The sequence below is a fragment of the Sarcophilus harrisii genome, chromosome 3 (assembly GCF_902635505.1).
Source record: "Sarcophilus harrisii chromosome 3, mSarHar1.11, whole genome shotgun sequence".
Lineage (NCBI taxonomy): Eukaryota > Metazoa > Chordata > Mammalia > Dasyuromorphia > Dasyuridae > Sarcophilus > Sarcophilus harrisii.
In genome coordinates this window covers 520,409,645-520,429,587 of record NC_045428.1, presented here as the reverse complement: position 1 = coordinate 520,429,587, position 19,943 = coordinate 520,409,645, and the positions used below count along the sequence as shown (strand labels likewise).

Genomic DNA, 19,943 nt, shown 5'->3' with positions numbered 1-19,943 from the left:
TGGACACAATTGAACAACAATATGGACTGAGTTCTCATTTCAGGCTGGTTCATGACTTGTAGCACAAGTTTTTGGTTTTTTTTCTTTTGATCAACCTACAATTTCAACCATCATAAGTTGAATTTCTGGTATAAGAACTCCATTTTTTTTTTAATCCATCCCTATCTTCTGAGGCATGAGGTTTGCCCATTTTTGAGTTTGCCTGTGAATTGACAGAATTTTAGAATTAGAAGAAAGACTAGAGGGGACAGAAATGCCCAATACCAAAATGATCAGCCAGCCCAAAATCCTACATTGCACACAGACTGAGGTCAGACACCAGATAAAATAGCTTGCTGGCTATATTTGGTCCAAGCTAGAGATTCTGCAGCTAAGATTTATATACTCTATCATCCTTTAGGGTCTCTAAACACTTTCCCAAAGCAATTGTTTTCAGACTTGGAGAATTACAAAGGAGTCACTCATGGGCACATTAAGAGATGATGGGCTCTAAATTTGTCCTGGAGGGAAGCAATGTAAAAATACATTAAAGAATCATAATGGTCCTATCTTTCAAACTCTTCTATCAGTGAGGGAGTAATTCTCAGGGATTACTTTGACCTACCTTTTGTATTTTAATAAACTAACATTACTTTAGTTAAATAAAGAAGTGTTCCTTTCAAAATTATTAGAGTTAATGCTAAAGCTCCTATTTCAGGACATCTTTAAGATCAAGGTCAAGTTCTGAGTATTTTTCTAACTACTCAATGAAAAAACTACTTTAGATACAGAAACATCTTGCATTTGCTATGGGCATATTCATTATAAATCATATAAAGCACAGATTTTGTTTTTTCATCCTATTATTTTATTTCTCTCCAGGAATGGCTTCTGTCATAAAGAGCCACTATTCCTCATTATTTTTTAATGTGGGGGAAGAAAAAAACCACAAGTCCTTTAGACAAACAATTTTGTAAGATTTATATTCCTTCCATTGCACATACATGGGTTATATACAAATTAGTAACACAAGTTACTGCTTAAATTCCATTACATTTTCTGAATTACTGTTACAGCAAGTGCTTAGTATATTAAAACATCAAGTTGGAAATCAACCTAAAGAGTTAGATATGACACTGAAAATACTGCACATTGTAGTAATTGGAGGAAAATTCAAATGCATGTTTAAATGCTGTAACAAACTAGACAGCAGGGTAAATAACAATGACAAATGGTTACTAGAACAGCTCACTTTGTATGTATGCAGGTTAGATTTCCCAGTCCCACTCAATATCCCCTTCCCTCAAAGGAGCAAAGTAAAAACATAAAAATCCTGACAAATGTCTCAAAGAAATTTTATTCTCCTTAATATTTAAGGCCTGTCACATGAAATGTACTGATATCTATGACTTTATACAATTACTATGTCAAATATGAAAGAAACCACACTTGGGGAAGGGGAAAAGGGAAAGAATGATTCTTCGAATTTACTGCTTTTAATGGTATTATGAAATGAAAAGATAACAGAACCCTGCTTACTACTTACATGAAAAAAAAAATTTTTTTTAAAAAGAATCACTGCACAAAATACAAAGGGTGGGATTATACTGCTGTATTAAAAATTTTCACCAGAATTGTTTTTTTCATTTTATGTTCATGCACAAATGCGTGTCTCCACAGCAAAACTGTTTTCAAAGTGTCGAATCTTGATGCAATTTTCAACTTCACGTTTTTGAATACCTGTGAGGACAAGAAAGCTGATTAAAGCCTTTTGATTTTTACATTGTTTATATTTAATCGCACAAGCATTTATCAAAAGTCACTACTATGTGCCATTATTTTGCTGAGTGATGGGAAAATACAGACTAAAATGAAACCAGTCCTGCCCTTGGTCAGTGACAGTGTCACATTTTAGAACTGAAAAGATGCATAATATTGTGGTGGTTAGAAAACCAGCCACTGTCAAAGACCTAAGCTTCATGAAACGAAGTAATATTTCCCCTTTCTGCATTTTCTATCTTCACTAGTCTGAATAACCTGCCAATTAAAAGACCAATCCAGAGCCCTTTTCCCCAATAAAATAAGAATTTTTTTGTAATTTAGATTAATCATTTCTTTGTGGCTATCAGGTATATCCCTAAAGGAGAACTATTTTTACCATTTTTCTGGCTAAAATGCTGGTGCTCCCCAAGATTATGACTTTCACTGCCCATTCTTCTCCTTATGGGGGGATGTTAATTCAAATAACTTTCAAATAAAAACTATGAACAGCTCGCCAACTGTTGATAGCACACAGCATGAATGAAATGATGTACATATCACTATGGCATTTTTGGTTCTTTTTTTTATCCATCTCTTCCCCAAAAGTTGCTAAATTTTGTTTGTATATTCTATTTTCACAAGTATACAAGTATCTCACCTTTTCTGTTAGGCGATGAATACAATGACATAGCCATGTTCCTGATTCCCTGTCTCTTTCACATTTCAATCAACTACAGACTACTGGCAGACTGACACACAATACACGGACTGTGTTCAAAGGAAAACTTATTCCCTACACAAAGAACCCTTAATTCTAAATGCCTGAGTATTTACTTGAGAAGCCATTCATGTATGGCACTGTATGGATTGCAAAAACCTTTGAAATGCAGCCCAACCAAAACTGGCATTCTGGAATGGGCAACTCCATGGTGTGGACTAAGACAGCAATTCAAGTAGGGCCCAGGGCCAACTTCACTCTACTAATTTCTGACCTCCTTTTCTCTACTGGAAAAGAATGGGTTTAGAATATAAAAAAGGGGTCATGGAAAGCTGCTGTTTATGCGGCTGGATCTTGAGATTCACAAAGTCCTTTCTTCATAATCAATTGGATATGTAAGGAGCACATATATGCTTAATTAAGGATCAAGACCTAATAACCCAAGTTTTCCCTTACTACATCACAACATAGATTCAAATCCTATCTCTGACACTACTTGTGCAATCCTGGGCAAGTCACATATTACTGTAACCAAAAGTTTACTCTTGACCTCACTTTACACATATGTAAAACCAAAGGGTTTGCTCAGATGGCTTCAGGTCTCTTTTGGCTCCACTTTTTAAGAGAAGGTATAACATTGACTCTAGAAGTCAGGGGACCTGGGTTTGATTCTTATCCCTGAAGCAAACTCCCTGTGTGACCTTAGCCAACTCATCTCTTATCTCTCGGTCTCAGTTTCCCCATCTGTAAAATAAGAGTAGAACTAGATGACCTTTGAGATCTTGTCCAGTCCTAGAGCTATGAACCGTCCACAGCAGGACCACTAAATCAAAAGCTTTACTTTAAAGTGAATAAAATTCAATTGCACATTAAGCTCCAACATACAACTTTTCATGTCTAAGACATTAAGGAAGGACTTACCTTTAATGGTTTCTCTGCGTTGCAATTTGTAAGTTTCCTTGCCATGGCACAGACGATAAATAAAGAAACCCAGCTGATCAACATTTTCAATGCGATCAGTGATGATCATATGCTCATGAATTAGGTAGGACTGAGGCAAATAGGTACCAGCCTAAATATATAAAAAAAAAAAGAATGCAAATATATTATCACATGCTCTCTAGGGAAATAAAAGCAATAACCAGAATTCCAAGTCTTTATAAGTTAGCTAAATATAAACATCAGAAATGACAAACTAATGGAACTAGAATAAACCCTCATATTAAAGCGCCATTTCCTTTGCAAAATTCTAAACTGTTTTAGTGGAAAGATGGGTTTCCTGACATGAATCTCTCTTACCCTTCCACCCCATAAATCCATGGTAATATCAGTGGATAGAATTAAGAATTTTCTTTACCTTGATGTTGATGAGCAACTCCAATAAGTTTTTGGGAGGCATTACAATGGAAGTATTCAGAGGAATCACATAACACTTATCCAAGTTAAGGTCGAGATAGGCTGTAAGTTTCTGAAGGAGAAAGGAGTATTTTAGTCACATTATTTGAATATTTATAGGATTAGCAGAAACTGCATTTTAATATTTTACATGGAACTAACTAAAGAAAATGTAAAAGATGTTCTCACTCTTATAATAAATCACTCTGATCTAAATGAATCTGAAATCATTAGTGAGATAGGGAGAGAGGAACAAGTAGAAAAAGTAAAGCAAAAATGACTTCTATGCAGTAGTAGGCAACATTATCTTCATTTACTCACTAAAGACTAGTCAAGGTTTCATTCTACAACAGCTAACAATAGTCTCTCAGTGATTTTTCAGAATGCTAGATGAAGCTAATTGACACAAATTCTAGGTTTTTCTGTATTCCTGATGAAGAACACACAGAAGATAATGAAAAAGAAAAAAGGCAAATAATACACTGACTTGGGAAATGGAGAGCTTGGAAAAGTAGAAATATGGTGGAAAATAAGGAAAAAAGCAGTCTTCTAGATGGCATTTAAGAAGATAACCAGGACCCACTAAAAAGGAACAAATGCCCTTAGGTTACAAGATTAATGAATTAATACATAATTAATCAAAACTTGCACGTGTATCTTTTGGGGCAGAATAAATGTAGCTCACTTAGGAAAAAAACCAAATATAACACGGTGGCTCCAAGTAACATGGTACTTACTATATTATCAAATAAGTGAACACTTTAATTGGAAACTAGAGAGGTAAAAGTTAACGAAATAAATGACTGACCTTTTACAACTCAGAATGGGTAGGCTCACCTTGTGAAAGTCATGAACAATGTTGGCAGGATCGCTATCAGCAAACTCTGGGACTGGCACACTGATGAATTCAACATTATCTTCTTCAAGGATCTTAATATTTTCCTCAATTGTCTGGTAGCGAGCAGCTGGAGCATTTGCAGAGGGCTCGTTTAGGATCAAGTCATCTTTGATGTATCTGATTCCACAGTAGTAGACATCATCCTGCTACAGAGAATTTAAAATCATCTTCATGATTCACTGTGAGCCTAAGCTTTAAAAGTTAATTGTTACTTAAGCTACCACTTCTAACCCAAGTACTTTGCTTGCAAACTCTTATTTTAAGATGTCAAATAGGACAAATTAATTACAGGTCTCCAACACGGTTTTCTTTAAGATCAAGATTCTGAAGTAGAGATCCTGTTTAAAATTGTTTCTGAGAAAGAGGAAAAGGAGTAGGGGCGTTTGTGTTCTGGGTTGGGTTTTTTTTTCCCCCCTTCCTTAAACCTGACAGGAAGAGAGTATAAAAGTAATTGTTCATCTGATGACAGGTAAATTTAAAGGGAACACATATGTAAGCACGCCCCTGTCTGAATAATTCATTATACATTTTTGTAAAGATGTGTTCCAAAAAGGAGGATATTTTCTGGGGAGAAAAAAGGCTTTCCAAAGTTTTCAGCATTTGTACAAGCTCAAGCCTGCTGTTCTTCCTCCTGGCCTGTAACCAAAAGATATTTTTCTGAAATCTGTCTGTGAACTGATGCATATGTGTGGAGTACCTTTTATAAGATTTCATCTTACAGGAATTACTTTGAGTCTAAAATGAAATAATAGAAGAAAAGTATTTCCATAAAGTAAAAACATGTTATACAAATGTCATATGCTATGACTATTTGGAAACTAAGTGAATACTGAACAAGCTACTTAGCTCTTTTGAATATTGTCCACTCTTACTGGGGAGGAAGAAAAGAAAGGGAACAAAAGAAACAGACCACAGTCCCTGCCCTTGAGAAACTCACAAGCTATTAACATTAAGGAACTTCAGAAGAATTGCACATGTTTAACAGATATTGCATTACTTGCTCTCTAGGGGAGGAAGGAAAAAATTTTGTAAGGGTCAATGTTGAAAACTATGCATAAGTTTTGAAAATAAAATACTTTAATTAAGAAAAAAGAAACGTAAAAAAGAAACTTCAGAGGTGGCTAATTAGAGTGCTGGGTTTGGAATGAGAAAGGCCTGCGTTCAAATCTTGCCTCCCTCTTATCAGCTATGTAGTCCTAAGCAAGTCATTTAACCTGTTTATCTCAGTTTCCTCATTTGTAAACTGGGGGTAAACTACCTATGTGACCCTGAGCAAGTCACTTAACTTGCTTACTTCAGTTTCCTTATTTATAAATTGATAAAAATCCCTTGGTTTTTGCATTTTATCAAAATACATCACAACAGTTACTGGTACTCTGAGGCTGATCATCATCTTATGATGTTTCTTCATTCAGAGATATTTTATACTTGTAATCATTATTAAAATATTAGAACAGCAACAGGAATTTCCTGGGACTGTAGGGTTCTCCTCTGCAAAACCAACAAGGTTCAGAGAATCGAAACTATGACTGAATGAACAGGTGGGCTATTGATGAATGATTTTTTAAAAATAAACTATTCATTGAAGTTTTTATGAAGATCAGAAGAGACTAGAAACTAAGAATAAGTTTGGGTCAGGGATTCTGTGAACTTTATTTTGGACATTTGAAAACATGAAATATTTTGATATTTTTATAAATAATCATTTTCTTTGGAATTCCATAATTTTTAAAGACATCATTCTGAAAAGGGGATCTATAAGTTCTGCTAGACTGCAAAAGCAATCTTTGGATCAAAAAGAATTTCAGAACTTCTGGCCTATGGAAAAATAGGGTAAATAGAAGAATAAAATTTACCACTTTGCAGGACCAACATATTATCTTTAGTAAACTCACATAAGACAGAAATTATTGGGTACCTAAACTATAGAGTTAAAAATAGGAGGGAGAGGAGGAGTCTGGAAAGATGGTAAAATAGGTCAGAAAATATGAGGGGTTAACACAAGTATAATTATTAAAGCAGGCTCAAAGACTTGGAACGAGAGGGGATATCAGAGAACAACTAGTCCACACTCTTGGTTTTACAACTGAGGAATCTCTGGAGTCCAGAGGTTGGGATTTCCCTGACTTCAAATCTCCTTCTACTTTCCTTTATTTTCTGCACCAGTAAATTAAGACCTAAGCCTTTTCATTCAAATATTCTAGTTGGCCAACAGAATGCACTTTAGTAAACCTGTACCTATCTAGTAATTGAATTCCATATGGACTCTATCTGGTAACTGAATTCCATATGGATTTAAGTTACACAAATTTCTCTGTTCAAAGCAGATCTGCTATGATCATAGATATGCAGATTTAGAGCTAGAAGGAATCTCAGAAGCTATTTAGTCCAATTCTCATTTCACCTATGTGGAAACTCAGGCCTTAAGGAGGTTAAGTGATTGTCCAAGAGAATTAAGTGTCAGAATCAGGATTTGGAACCACTTCCTCTAAAAGTCAATGTTAATTCCATTTTAATCAAAAAGTATGTCTCTGAATTTTAAAATGGTAATAACTCTCAAATTATTAGTTAAAAGTCTTTTTTCTCCCCTCAAAAATTCCTTAAGAGGCAGAAAAACAAGATCCTAGCTATAAATATTGTCAAAAAAGTAAAACAAACAGAATAAATTCAAATTATAGAAATTATTATAATCCTGATTTTAAATTATTGTCATTACTGCTTAAAATTCTAGTTTCTAAAAAAACCTTTAAAAACTACTTTATTCCAGTTACATTGCTAACACAACTAAATGTTTTAGAAAAAGAACAAACCAATCATGGGAAGAGAAAAGTACAGGATGCCAAGATATTAGGAACCTAAGAGAATTAGACTGCTGTGAGGGAGCCTGAACTGGGATCTGACCCAACATCTCCCAAGCTGTAGGCTGTTGAGGCTACAAGCTGATTTATTCAGCTGGTAGTCAAGAAAAGCTGTCCCACTCTCCATTAGCTTATACTAAATATTGTAGAAATAGGAAAGATAATCTAATTGAAAAATGTTCCAAGAATTTCTGCTCTTCAGTCAATGCATTTCAAGAATACACAATATGGTTTTGCTTTCAGGGTCTGCTGCATGAGTTTAGCCAAAATGTCACTGGGAAATTTAAAGAGCCTTAAAATAACACTAGGAACATGGCTAAAGGCCACACAGTCATAGGGGAGAACAACAATAGCCCAGGGAGTCAGTAATAACTTTCCAAAAAACAGACAAGGAAGAGAAAGAAAACTCAGTGGATTCCACCGCTACTCACCTGAAATGCAAAGTATTTGTACAGGTATGCCCCTCCAAGGATTACTCCAGCAAGCATAAATGCAAGTCCAAAACACATGCACCAACACCAGGCTCTTCTCTGGCCAACCGGGACCACTTCATCTGGATCCTAATCATGAAACAAGGGCAAAAGGGCATTATTACATCTCTATTTAGCAACACAATCTTCAGAATGGAAGGAAGACCCCACACAGTCCAATCTCCCATTTTAATGAGAAATGTAAACCTGAGAACCAAATGATGTGACATTGAGTTATGTACCAAAAAGCAAGTATCATGGTCACCCAGACCACACATCCTTTCTATTTTGTAACTCTACCTCTCCTTAATAAGATATGCCTTTGTGGAAAGAAAATATCACCAGTCCCTGGCTTACTGCAGCTGATCTGCAGGAGCAATGTTTTGTGGTTCCGTTGTTCCTTAGATGACTTGCATAATAAATACACTATCTTTTGATATTCAAAAGGTCAAAAAAGCTAATTAAAGCTAATAGCAAAAGTTGTCAGTTTTATTATCAACTGCTGATAGTAAGGATAAATACATATTGCTTGCCTTCTCAATGGGTGGAGGAAGGAAAGAATTTGAAACTCATAATTTTTTTCTTTCTTTCTTTTTTTTTGCTAAGACAATGGGGTCAAGTGACTGGCCCAGGGTCACACAGTTAGGAAGTCTTAAGTGTCTGAGACCAGATTTTGAACTCAGGTCCTCCTGACTTCAGGGCTGGTGCTCTATCCACTCCACCACCTAGCTGCCCCATAATTTTTTAAAGATAAAAAATTTTATAGGTAATTGGGAAATATTTAACAAAATAGCTTGTAAAAACACATTCAAGGGACCAAAAAAGGGTTAAACATCTCTAAATGAAAATACGAAGAAGTAAAAATTATCATCTGATAGTGCACTGCAGGTTGCTTATATTTTGCACCAGAAATACAGCCTTTCTTTTTTTGTCAACTTACATAATGGTAATCAAAGAACAGGATTCACAAGGAGGAAGTGTAACAATTTCAGTTTGTAAAAGATATGTTAAACTTACTTGTCTAGAATTACTTGTATATTATCACCACCACCCCAAACCCTTCCAAATCCTAAGAACCTTAAGCTGGATTTGATGACGTATTTGTCTCTGGAGACTGAAGCAACAAGACAGAAACCAAAAAGGGAAAAATCAAGTAGAAGAAAGGTACAATAAAAGAATGAGAGAAAATAAAACTATCCCATCTCCATATCAAAGCAAGAGAATTGTCTCGCTCTAGTTACTAAAGCTCAAAAATATAAGAATTAATTCTCCTAGTGCTTATGAAGATTCATGTAAGCCAGTTGGCATGAAAGGTGGAACTCTGAAAGTACATTTCCATTAAGCAACCATTTCCATTAAGTAACCTGGTATTATGATTTAGAAATGGGGTAGATGACGCCTGAGGTTTCCCTCCCAACTACATTTCTATCCATTCTTGATCTCTACCTAACTACAATATGACTGTTTTATCAATGGATCAATCAAAAAGAAAACATTCATTAAGTACTTAATTTCCACATACTGTACTCAGTGCTGGGGAAACATAAAAACAAGTGCCAATCCTCAAAAAGCTTACAATTTAGTTGGGTGGGAGAGAAAGTGTGTGTGTGTGTGTGTGTGTACGTACACAAATAGATACAGTGTAGTTGGGGTGGGTAAAGGCACCAGAAGTTGGGGTGATCAGGAAAGGCTTCATGGAGAAGGTGGTTCTTGAGCTCAGTTAAGGGCTGAAGGTGTAGAACTCAAGGGAGGGAGCAGAGATTGCACAGCAGGGCCCCGGGGCCAGCAGCAGCAGCAGCAAAGACCCAGGAGGGAGATGGAAAGCTCTGTATGAGGAGCATAAGGAAGCCAGTCTGACTAGACTGCAATGGGAAGAGTGATGTATTAGGAGGCTAGGAAGGTAGAGGGGCCAGTGGGGGAAGGACTATTTACATGCCAAGGAGGAGTTTCTCATTGGTCCTAGAGAAGCTAACAGGGAGTCATTGGGGGATATGGAGTAGGGGAATGACACAGTTGAATCTGAGTTCTGAATCAGTTTGCACTGAAATGGGGAGAGAACAGAGGCAGGGAGCCCAGTTAGGAAGCTCTTTGCTGTAGCTGGATAAAAGGAGGTATAAAAGCAAGAGGAGAGATGTCAAGATGGAAACAAGATTTGTGGGGGGAGGAGCTGATATTTATTTTGGGTTTGTGGGGGGAGGAGCTGATATTTATTTTGGGTTTGTGAATCTAGGAGACTATGATGCCCTTGAAAGAAACGGGGACGTTAGGAAAAGGGATGGGTTTGGAGGGGGATGATACAATTCTGTTTCCTACACATTCAGTTTGAGATAGCTAATCTACAGGGTAACTAGGATGGACAAGCCTCTGGTGATATGGAAGCAGAACACAAGAGACTAGGATAGACAGCCTTCTGAATCATATATATGGACTTGATAAATTAAATCAATATGAGCTGATGAGGCAAAGGAGAGAGTATAATAATAACAATCATTAAGAGTTAATATTTACATAGCACTTTAATGTTTGCAAAACACTTCATATGTCATTTCATTTTAGCTTTTACAATAACCCCATGAAGTAGATGCTAGTAATACTTCCATTTCACAGCTGAGGATACGTAATTAAGTGATTGCCAGCAAGAGAGAAATCAGTTTCAGCTGGGCCTTGAAGGGGCAGGCAGGACTCGGGTGGCTTGGAGCAGAAAAAGGCCAAGGAGGAAGAGAGTAAAAGTATGACCAAAAGTAAGCACGAAGAAGCCTTTCAGAGCTAAAGTTGTGTTGGGGGCTAGGTCGGGTTAGAGAGAACCTGGGATTCTAAAATGAAGACTGTATCCATTCAACCAACAAGAATTCAGTAACATAAGACAGTTGATGTCCCCAAGGTGTTTATAAGAGGAGCTAGAATAAGAAAGGGTGATGATAGTTTATACAGATAATGGAAAATACAATGCAGAAGAATATAGGGGGCAAAGGAGAAAAATTTCAGTGGAGTTTAAAAAAGAACCAATCATATCCAAAAAAAAAAAAAAATTCACATATCTAGGGGAAAATATAGTTTCCCTAGAGTCATATGGATTTACTTAATTACATAATAAATTTAAGGGGGGGGGGGGGAGGAAAGAGACCATTTTAGGACCATTTAACTTTTATAGAGTAACTTAGTCAGCTAGGAAGGCAGGAAGCTATGATTACCAGATACTGTCAGAGCTGAGCCATCTTAATGGTTCAGGGCAAAAACTTTTAAAAAAACATCCATCCATCTCACCTTTAAAATAAACTGACCAAAACATATGATCTATATTTTGACTAGATTTTCTATGCCTCTGATAATAGCAATTTTTATCGTTGCACAATGCTAAGCTGTTTCAACTGTGCCAATCGTAAATTTAAATATATATATGTATATGTTTAAAAAGCAATTTGGCTTATAATTTAATAGCTCATTTATGAAGATTATTTAATCAAGTATCTCTTTTAAAGAGTCAAGAACCAAATTCTATTATTTTGTAAAAAGGGAAGGAAGGAAAAGGAAATAAGCATTTATTTAGCATCTACTATATGCCAAGCACTATAATCAGTGCTTTTTACAATTACCTCATTTGCTCTTCATAACAATTCTTCGAGATAAATGCTATTATTAATCCCATTTTCTATCTGAGGAAACTAAGGCAAAAGGGATTTGTCCAGGGTTGTATAGGTAGTGTCTCAGACTGCAGTCATCCTGACTTCAGATCTAACAATCTATCCACTGTGCCCACCACCTACCTGCCTGAGAACTTCTGAGCAGTCAAAATAAATATCATAAATGCTGGTCACTGAAGTTCTCCCTTCATTCAAAGGGGGACATTTCCCCCCAAATGTTTATTTTCTCATATTATTTTAGACAATTTAAAATTGCTTAATGATGCTCTTTTCTAGGCCATGACAAATTAAAAACAAGAAGAGCCCTAGATGCCTATTTCTATAATTTCTCTGTTTTACAGCTCAGTCATTGGTAGTCATAATGATTTTACTCATGAAGAAAAGATTGTTAGGTTCAGTATGCTTTAGTGAAGCACATTAACTCATTTTTGAAGGGTTTTTTTTTTTTCCTGGTGGAGGTTAAACATAATGGCAAGGCAGCATGATCAAGCTGCTATGAGAGCTGGCCCCAGGTTCAGGGAGATTTAAGATTCCACCAAAAAGCTTGACAAAAAGTAGGTAATTTTCAGTTATGTGGGGGAGTCATTACTAAATATAAGAACCAAAATCACCTACAGATTCCATCCCTTACATTTACAGATAAATTTCTCAGACTAAAAGGAGCAGGTGCAGATAGATGAATACTGGGAGAGGAGGGACTTCCCTATGAGAACACAAATCAGGTCGACCTTTACAATACACACTTTCAGTACAAGCCTACTATGTGTGTGGCATTGTGTTAAAAGCTAGACAAATTCTCTTGGAAACTGTCACCATCTGGCAAAATGTCACTGTTTAATCAATTAAAATATAAGTGAAATAAGAGAAAATCAGTGACAGTATTTCTGTTAGTTCATATTTAGGTCACCTCAATCATTTCCCTAAAGGCTTTCAGAATGTGTCATTAATTATAAATCTAACCCAGGTTAAAAAAAAAAAAAAAACTACTGTAGCCTTTTCATATTTTTTCCCCTCTGTTCTCAAACTAACAGGTAACTTCATATCTCCAGACACTGCTATTTAGGTCTTCTTTATAGGTTGAATTTTTAAAGGTATTTTTTTAAAGCTCTCAGGAAACCTACTTTGATATTACTACAGTAGAATAAATCAACATTTCAGGATGCAGAACTCTAGAGGACAATATATTTCTAGGGTTTAAAAAAAAAAGGAAAGAAAAAACATGCCTCCCTTATTTTAACCAACTAGAATAAAACAATTTGATTTGGGGGGTAAAAACATGAAAATAACAATGTGGTAAGAATATGTACTCTAACATTTAACAGAAGAGTATAATCAATCCAATTAAAAGAAATTTAATAAATAACATTAACAACTAGCAGCGATATAATCTTTAATATTTATAAAATGTTTCCCAAATATTTTCTCATTTGAGCTTCACAACAAATCTTGGAGGGACATTTTACTCTACCCACTACCCCCACCTAAATCACATTCTAAGGCTCTGAACTAATAATGTACTTTTTTTTTTTTAAAGTCAAATTCCCTAAAAAGATCTGGGACATTTAAAAATATAATCAAGTGAGAACAGAAACATCCTTCTGAGTATAGCAGGCTCATCACTATGGCCATCTTTGACCCCCTCTTCTCCCTGTCTAACCAAAGCTACCCAAAGTCAGACTGGCTACTTTACACCTCATCTTCATTCAGTATCCTTCCTCTTTTAAAAAAAAAAAAAAAATTTTTTAAAGCTTTTTCTTTTCTTTCTTTCTTTCTGCTGAGGCAATTGGGGTTAAGTAACTTGCCCAGGGTCACACAACTAGGAAGTTTTAAATGTCTGAGGCAAGTTTTGAGCTCAGGTCCTCCTGACTTCACTCACTTCTCACTGTATGACCCCTCCTCATTAAGGAACCCATTCTCTCCCCTTCTAACCAAGGCTAGCCAAAGTCACACTGGCTGCTTTCCCTCATCTTCCTTCAGGATGACCCTCCTCTCTTTAGAGAACCCATCTTGCTTCCGATCTTTGTTCTTTTAAAACTGAGCTTAGCAAAAATCTGATACCCCCCCCCCCCCATGCACAAACAAATCTTTTATGGAGAAACTATTCTGTTTTTATATGCCAGGCATTCAAAAGGCACAAAAGACACAATTAAGAGAGACAGTCCCGGCCTCTGAGGGTCCTCCGAGCCCCTCCATCACCCTCCTTCGGGCATCCTCTTTGCCATTCTCCACTGGCATCTTGTCACAAGCCAGAGAAGGACCTGGGTTCTCAGAGCCTAAGGGTCAGGAAACCTACTATATCATTACAGTGTTCCAGGAGGTCGATCATGACTTGGATTTTAGTAAATCCTGCCCAGAAGGCAGACAGGGCAGGCAATGAATCCTGTCCCTGAGGACCCATCCTAGCTTTACAGACCACTCTGAAGTCTGCACAGCCCCTGCTGGTCGTTCGAGTTGAGCCTCACAAGTCTGTGAGCCAGGTTCTGCTGGTTTTGGTAGCTGAGGGAAAGTGAAGCTAGCTCAGGGTCACACACAAGCTTTGTGGAGAAGGGGAATTTGAGGCCCGGTCTTCCTGACTCCAAATCCAACACATCATCCTCTATATACCTCAAGACTCATCACAGGAGAGCTGCTGACAGGTCATAAATGGGCTTTGACTAGGGCAGCATGAGAAATCGTGCTAAACTATGGATTCTTTAAATACTAAATTAAGGTCCCTCCTCCTCTCTAGCAGTCCCCCCGGGGGGGGGGGGGGGGAAGAGGAGAGAGAGGGGAAGAGGTGAGGGAGGGTCCCAGGCCCTCTATTTAGGTGGTGGTCACACAATCCTGGGACAGCGATTTCTCATTTCTCTTCCAGAAGTTTCCACTGCTCCGTCAGGCTCTGAATTTTTGTTCTCTTCCAGCCCTTACACAATCCTTGTGTATTTTCCTTTCTAGTTATATTCCCAGATGTTGGGGTTACAAAGAAAGACTAAAAAGCAGTCCCTGACCTTCAAAAATCCCACACAGCAACAAGGAGGGCAAGTAAGGAAGGAGGCCCGTGCAAGCTATAAACTAAGAGGCACTGGAAGCTGACTTCCAGGGAGAACTTTGAAGGGAGCCTGGAAAGCTGAGGAGTACGGGTATGAAAAAAGAAGTATTCTGGGCATGGGGGAGGTGGAGAAGATCAGAGGGCAACAGATGGTGCAAAGGCACCATTAGGGAGAAACAGTGTTTGCTGGATCTTGAGAGAGAGAGAGATGGACAGGGACAGAGAGACAGACGGAGACACAGGGAGGGAAGGAAGGAGGAAGGAGGACAGGAAAGGGCGGGGGAGAAAGACAAGACAGAAAAATACAGTGAGAGAGAGAGAGAGAGAGAGAGAGAGAGTGTGTGTGTGTGTGTGTGTGTGTGTGTGTGTGTGTACACACACAGGTGACTAGAAAGGTGTGAAGGAGGCCAGTAAATAACTTTAGATGCCAAACTGAGGCCGTGGTATCTGATCCTACGGGGGGAGAAGGAGAAAACTTGTTCAAGGATACACAGTAAGGAGAAATGGAATCAGAATCTAGATCTCTTGCACACATAAAACAATGAATGCCTTCTGAACTGAACATACCAATTTCCACGATATTTTATTTTCTAAGGACAGCTAGGTAGAACAATGAATAGTGTCAGGCCTGGAGTCAGGTGGAATGGAGTGGAGACACTAGCTGTGGAACCCTGGGCAAGTCACTTAAGCCTGTTTCCTCATCTGTATAATGATCTGGAGAAAGAAATGGCAAACCACTCTGGTATCTTTGCCAAGAAAATACCAAATGAAGTTACAAAGAGTCAGACTGGATAAAATAATTTTCCTAGTTACTCCCTATCTTACCTCATATCCAAATCAAAGACTGGAAATATGTCTTCATGGGCCTTGCTTTCCTCATCTATAAAATGGAAGAGTACTTATATTTCCAGATGTTGGGGTCACAAAGAAAGACAAAAAAGAATTCCTAATTTCCCTATTTCCAAAATTTCTAATTTCTTTGTTTCAAAAAAAAAAAATTTAAGGTACAATTTTAAAACTAACAAAAATAGATTAAATAATGAAGAAAAGATAAAATGACACTTACAACTCTTGCTATTCTGTGCCTACAGTTTAACAAAGCAGAATCATAAAAAGTGCCGAGTCATTTTGAAATTCCCTATGTTTAACTTTTTATATATATACGTTAGATTCTAGAGATCACTTTAGAAAGGTCTTGTATTTTCTGGTATTCTTCATACTTACCATTTTTTTTATATTATAAATTGTTTTGTTATAAATGTTTATTTTGTATACTACTCAATTTAAATATTACATATATATACATATTCTATTACAAATATATTTACAAATAATTCCTTCTATTTACAAACAACTTCTGTATTAATAATAAAGCAATTAGGAATATTTTGTTCAGAAGTCCTCTCCCACTCTCCTTTTGAACATATCAATATATGTTCATGTTAATGTCCTAGTAATGGAACTGATATGCAAAATCGTATTATGACGGCTATATCTCCCATTTTGTACCTGTTAGATCAGAGCCACCTAATATGAAATTCTGTATAGAAAATATTCAAATATTTTCTAAAGGTTGAATACTCTATTATGGGGACCTTCAACTTAGAGTAGTGAAATCATTGTTCACAACTTGAGTTAGTTTGGTTAAGTGGTTTTTCACTTTCTTAGTCAAACATTGTTCCACTTGCAAATAAAACTGCAAAGGACCTCAGATCATCTAGCTCAATATCTTTTTTGTCCCCATTCCCTGGCCTAATCAAAACAATGCCCTAGGTCAAGATAGTTAGATTTAAAGAGCAATTCTGCCATTAACTGTGGAACAAAGATAATCATTTAACTTTTCTGGATCTTATTTTTCTGGTTTTTGAAAAAGACCAGGGTCTAGGAAGACATTAAGGTAGGTAATCTAAGGTACCATGCAGATCTACAAATCACATGGAAGATACAAAATCCAGTCAACCTTTCATATTCATATCTCATCACTACCCTCAGTCCCCAGAGTGGAGTACACAGCCAGCCAGGAATTCCAAAATCTTCTTTTAAGGAGGGAGTCTAGAATAGATATTTCATTTCCTCCTTGGGTATACTACTAAAACTCCACCATTCTCTTTGTAAACAGTTGGAGGGCAAGAACTGACTTTCTTTTTACCTACTCATATCCTTGGTGTCAGGCAAATAGCAGGTGCTCAATAAATGTTCACTGACTACTAATAGCATCTGGACAACATACATCTTCAAGAATCCAAATTCTCCTATAATCTTAACTTATATCTATATTTAATAATTCATTTGGTTTTGCTTAGAAAGATTGCTACAATTTAAACTACAGTGACAGAAATAAGCGTGGAGAAAGAAAATAACCCATGTTTCCTTTCCTCTTCTAGAAATAAGAGCTCCATATCAGACCCTTTACTTCCTCTAAGTACTTGCTTTTATACAACACTGACCTTAATAGTTAAATCAGGAGTTGTTATCACGACTTTATGTATATTATAAAATGTTAACATCAAGGTTACTGAATTAAATTAAATTGCTACTTGCGGAGAGGAAAAAAAAAAAGGATTAGAGATTTTATCAGTTGAGGGAATTCCCTGGTGAGGAAACTCCTTATACAAAGATGGAACCTTCTCTGTAACTTACAGTCTTACAAGATTCTCAAAACTATTTTTATAATTTCTATCAATAGATGTAACTCATATAAACAAATGAGACGCCCTCAATAATTTTTAAGAGTGTAAAAGATTCCCAAGATCAAAAAATTGGATTACTGGTTCATAGCTCTTGTTCAGGGTCAAACAGCTACTATGTGTCAAAGATGAGGCTTAAATTTATGGCCAATTCTCCATTCATTATACCAATCTGCCATTACAGAAAAAAACAAGGAACAAGGTTAAACTGTTACTTGAAGAATTATGTCCTCAAGTAAAGAAATCTATTAAAATTTTTAAAAATTATCTTTCCAAAAACAACAGTAGAATAAAAGGAAGCTCAACTTTATTAAAGATATCATACAGAAAAACCAGTGACATTAAAAAAACTGAATCAGAAAATCTATGAATACCAATCATTAGACACTATTAAAATCAGCATAAGTGTTTAGGTGTCCAGTTCTGAATAGTGTTCCTAGTATAGGAAATTAGGTCAGCACTAAAAGAAATTAGACTGTAAGCCCTTTTCTATGATATTGCATATTTCCTGAAGCTAGTAGTCAACTATATCACTGCTACAATTTGTTAGGAGAACTACATATACAGAAGGGATATACCTTGAGGACTTTGGAGTTTAAATTTATTTCCAAGTCTATATTTGAGGGCTCGAAAGTAACAATCTCATAAAAGATCTACTCAGAGCTTTTAATGGCAAATTTCCAATTGCAGGGAGATAAACTCAGACAGAATTCCCCAAATTGCAAGAACAAAGAGTTAATGTTACATCCTCCTCATACATCAGTTTTCTCTTCTTGGAGATCTTAACACAGGAAGGCTAAATTTTTAAAGAAATTAGTCTCAATACTAATACTCCACTCCTAACAGAGTATATTTTGATTTTAAAGTAACCAAACAGGACAATAAAGTGTGTTTCCTGTCACATTTGGACAAATGTGAAGTTTTTCTTTTCACAGATAGTACAAAAGAAATAGCAATCTTGAAAGGCCATCTTCCACTCTCATCTTTTTAAGGAGGATAAAACATTGTTGGCATAAAGATGAACATTAGTATTGTTTAAGAAGGGTCCCCAGATCAGTTACCCCTTCATTTCCCATTCAGTTGCATAGCTTTGGAGTTGATTATGCCAACAGGAACCATATCATTCTGTAAAACTACATCACTCTTGGTAATCATCCTTCATCAACACCTTTTCTTTCCCCTTGGGGCCCCCTCCCAACTGGAGGGTAGAGAGTTGCTTCCAAAACCTCCTTGATGGCGGGTGCTACCTTTTATTTTGTAGCCCAAAAAAGCTGCACAGTGCCTGGTACATACTAAACACTTTAAAAATGTTTATCAACAGACTATTTTGAATGAAAAATAGAACCAGTTTAAATTGTCAATCAATTACCCCTATTACTTTCTGAGACAGAAATTCTGGCAACATTTATCTAGTTTACTATTATTACATTCACCAGTATGAAAATTATTAAACACCCATGAATTTAGTTAAGTTTTTTTTTTTAAATGAAAAAGTGTATCATTCTTCTTATATAACAAAAAACATGATTCTAATTATGGTGTAATTCCTTATATAATTCATTAAGCCACAGGCACAATCTTATGCAAATTATATTTGAGAAGGAAGCTATATTAAAAGATGACCCCAATTCCTTCTTACCTGAAAACAGGCACTCAGTAAAACTCTTCAGCTAACTTTGCATATGTTAAAAGCTGAAACAGATGAATCCCACCTAGAACCACCTGGTTCATTTTTGAGTTAAGGACATTATATGCTTGTATAGAAACAGCACTGCCAATTACAAATGTCATCTATTCCAATCAGACTTGCAAGGGCTTTACATGTAGTTAAGAGCCATAAAATTTCATTTCTTCAACATTAAAAGTTTAAGCTAAGACCATGCTTGTAGCTCTGCAAATAGTAGGTACTTTAGATTCCTTGAGTGTTTATTTTAATTAACTAATCTTTTTCCAAATATGCAATTTGTTTGTGGCAGGGAGGAGGTGTTCAGGAGGTAATGGAATGAACTGCTCTGTTCTGTGATAGCACACTTAACACTGGGACACTGCTTTAATAACATATTATCTCAGTGGTACAAGAGTTACTTGGCCCTCAGAAGCATTAACTTAAAAGAAAATCTGGACAAAATGATAAAGGCCAAAAGAAAAAAGTTATAGTTGGAAGAATTTTCATTCAACTAGATACCTGCTACAGGAAAGGCATTAAAAACACAAACAAAATGATACCTGCCCTCAAGAGCTGACATTTTACTTAAAAACAAATCCAAAACTAAAACCTAAATCTAAAATCTAAAAGTGATATAGATCCAAATGCCAATATAATGAACCCAACAGCTGACAATGAAACAGGAAGATCTGGATTCAACTACCTAGGTAACCCTGGGCAAATAGTTAATTCTCATATACCAATTTCCTAAACTGTAAAACAAAACAATTGGATTAAATAGCTTCTAAGGTCATTCTTTCTATCTCTAAAACCATCATCACATATATTTCTATGCCCTGTCA

General features: G+C 36.3%; 1 protein-coding gene across 2 annotated transcripts in view; it reads right to left on the bottom strand.

Moving 5' to 3' along the window:
• Positions 1-935: 935 nt before the first annotated feature.
• The window catches only part of ITM2B (integral membrane protein 2B), a 31,562-nt gene continuing 12,554 nt past the window's right edge, over positions 936-19,943 (bottom strand). The window contains exons 2-6 of one of the 2 annotated variants that reach the window (XM_031961927.1): positions 8,041-8,169; positions 4,691-4,894; positions 3,816-3,926; positions 3,380-3,530; positions 936-1,719 (exon numbers count right to left, since the gene is read on the bottom strand). In XM_031961927.1, coding sequence (XP_031817787.1) covers positions 1,634-1,719; positions 3,380-3,530; positions 3,816-3,926; positions 4,691-4,894; positions 8,041-8,169 — 681 coding nt within the window. In that variant the 3' untranslated portion in view covers positions 936-1,633. Of the gene's footprint in view, positions 1,720-3,379; positions 3,531-3,815; positions 3,927-4,690; positions 4,898-8,040; positions 8,170-19,943 lie in introns of both variants that reach the window. The other variant, XM_031961926.1, reaches the window with a different exon arrangement.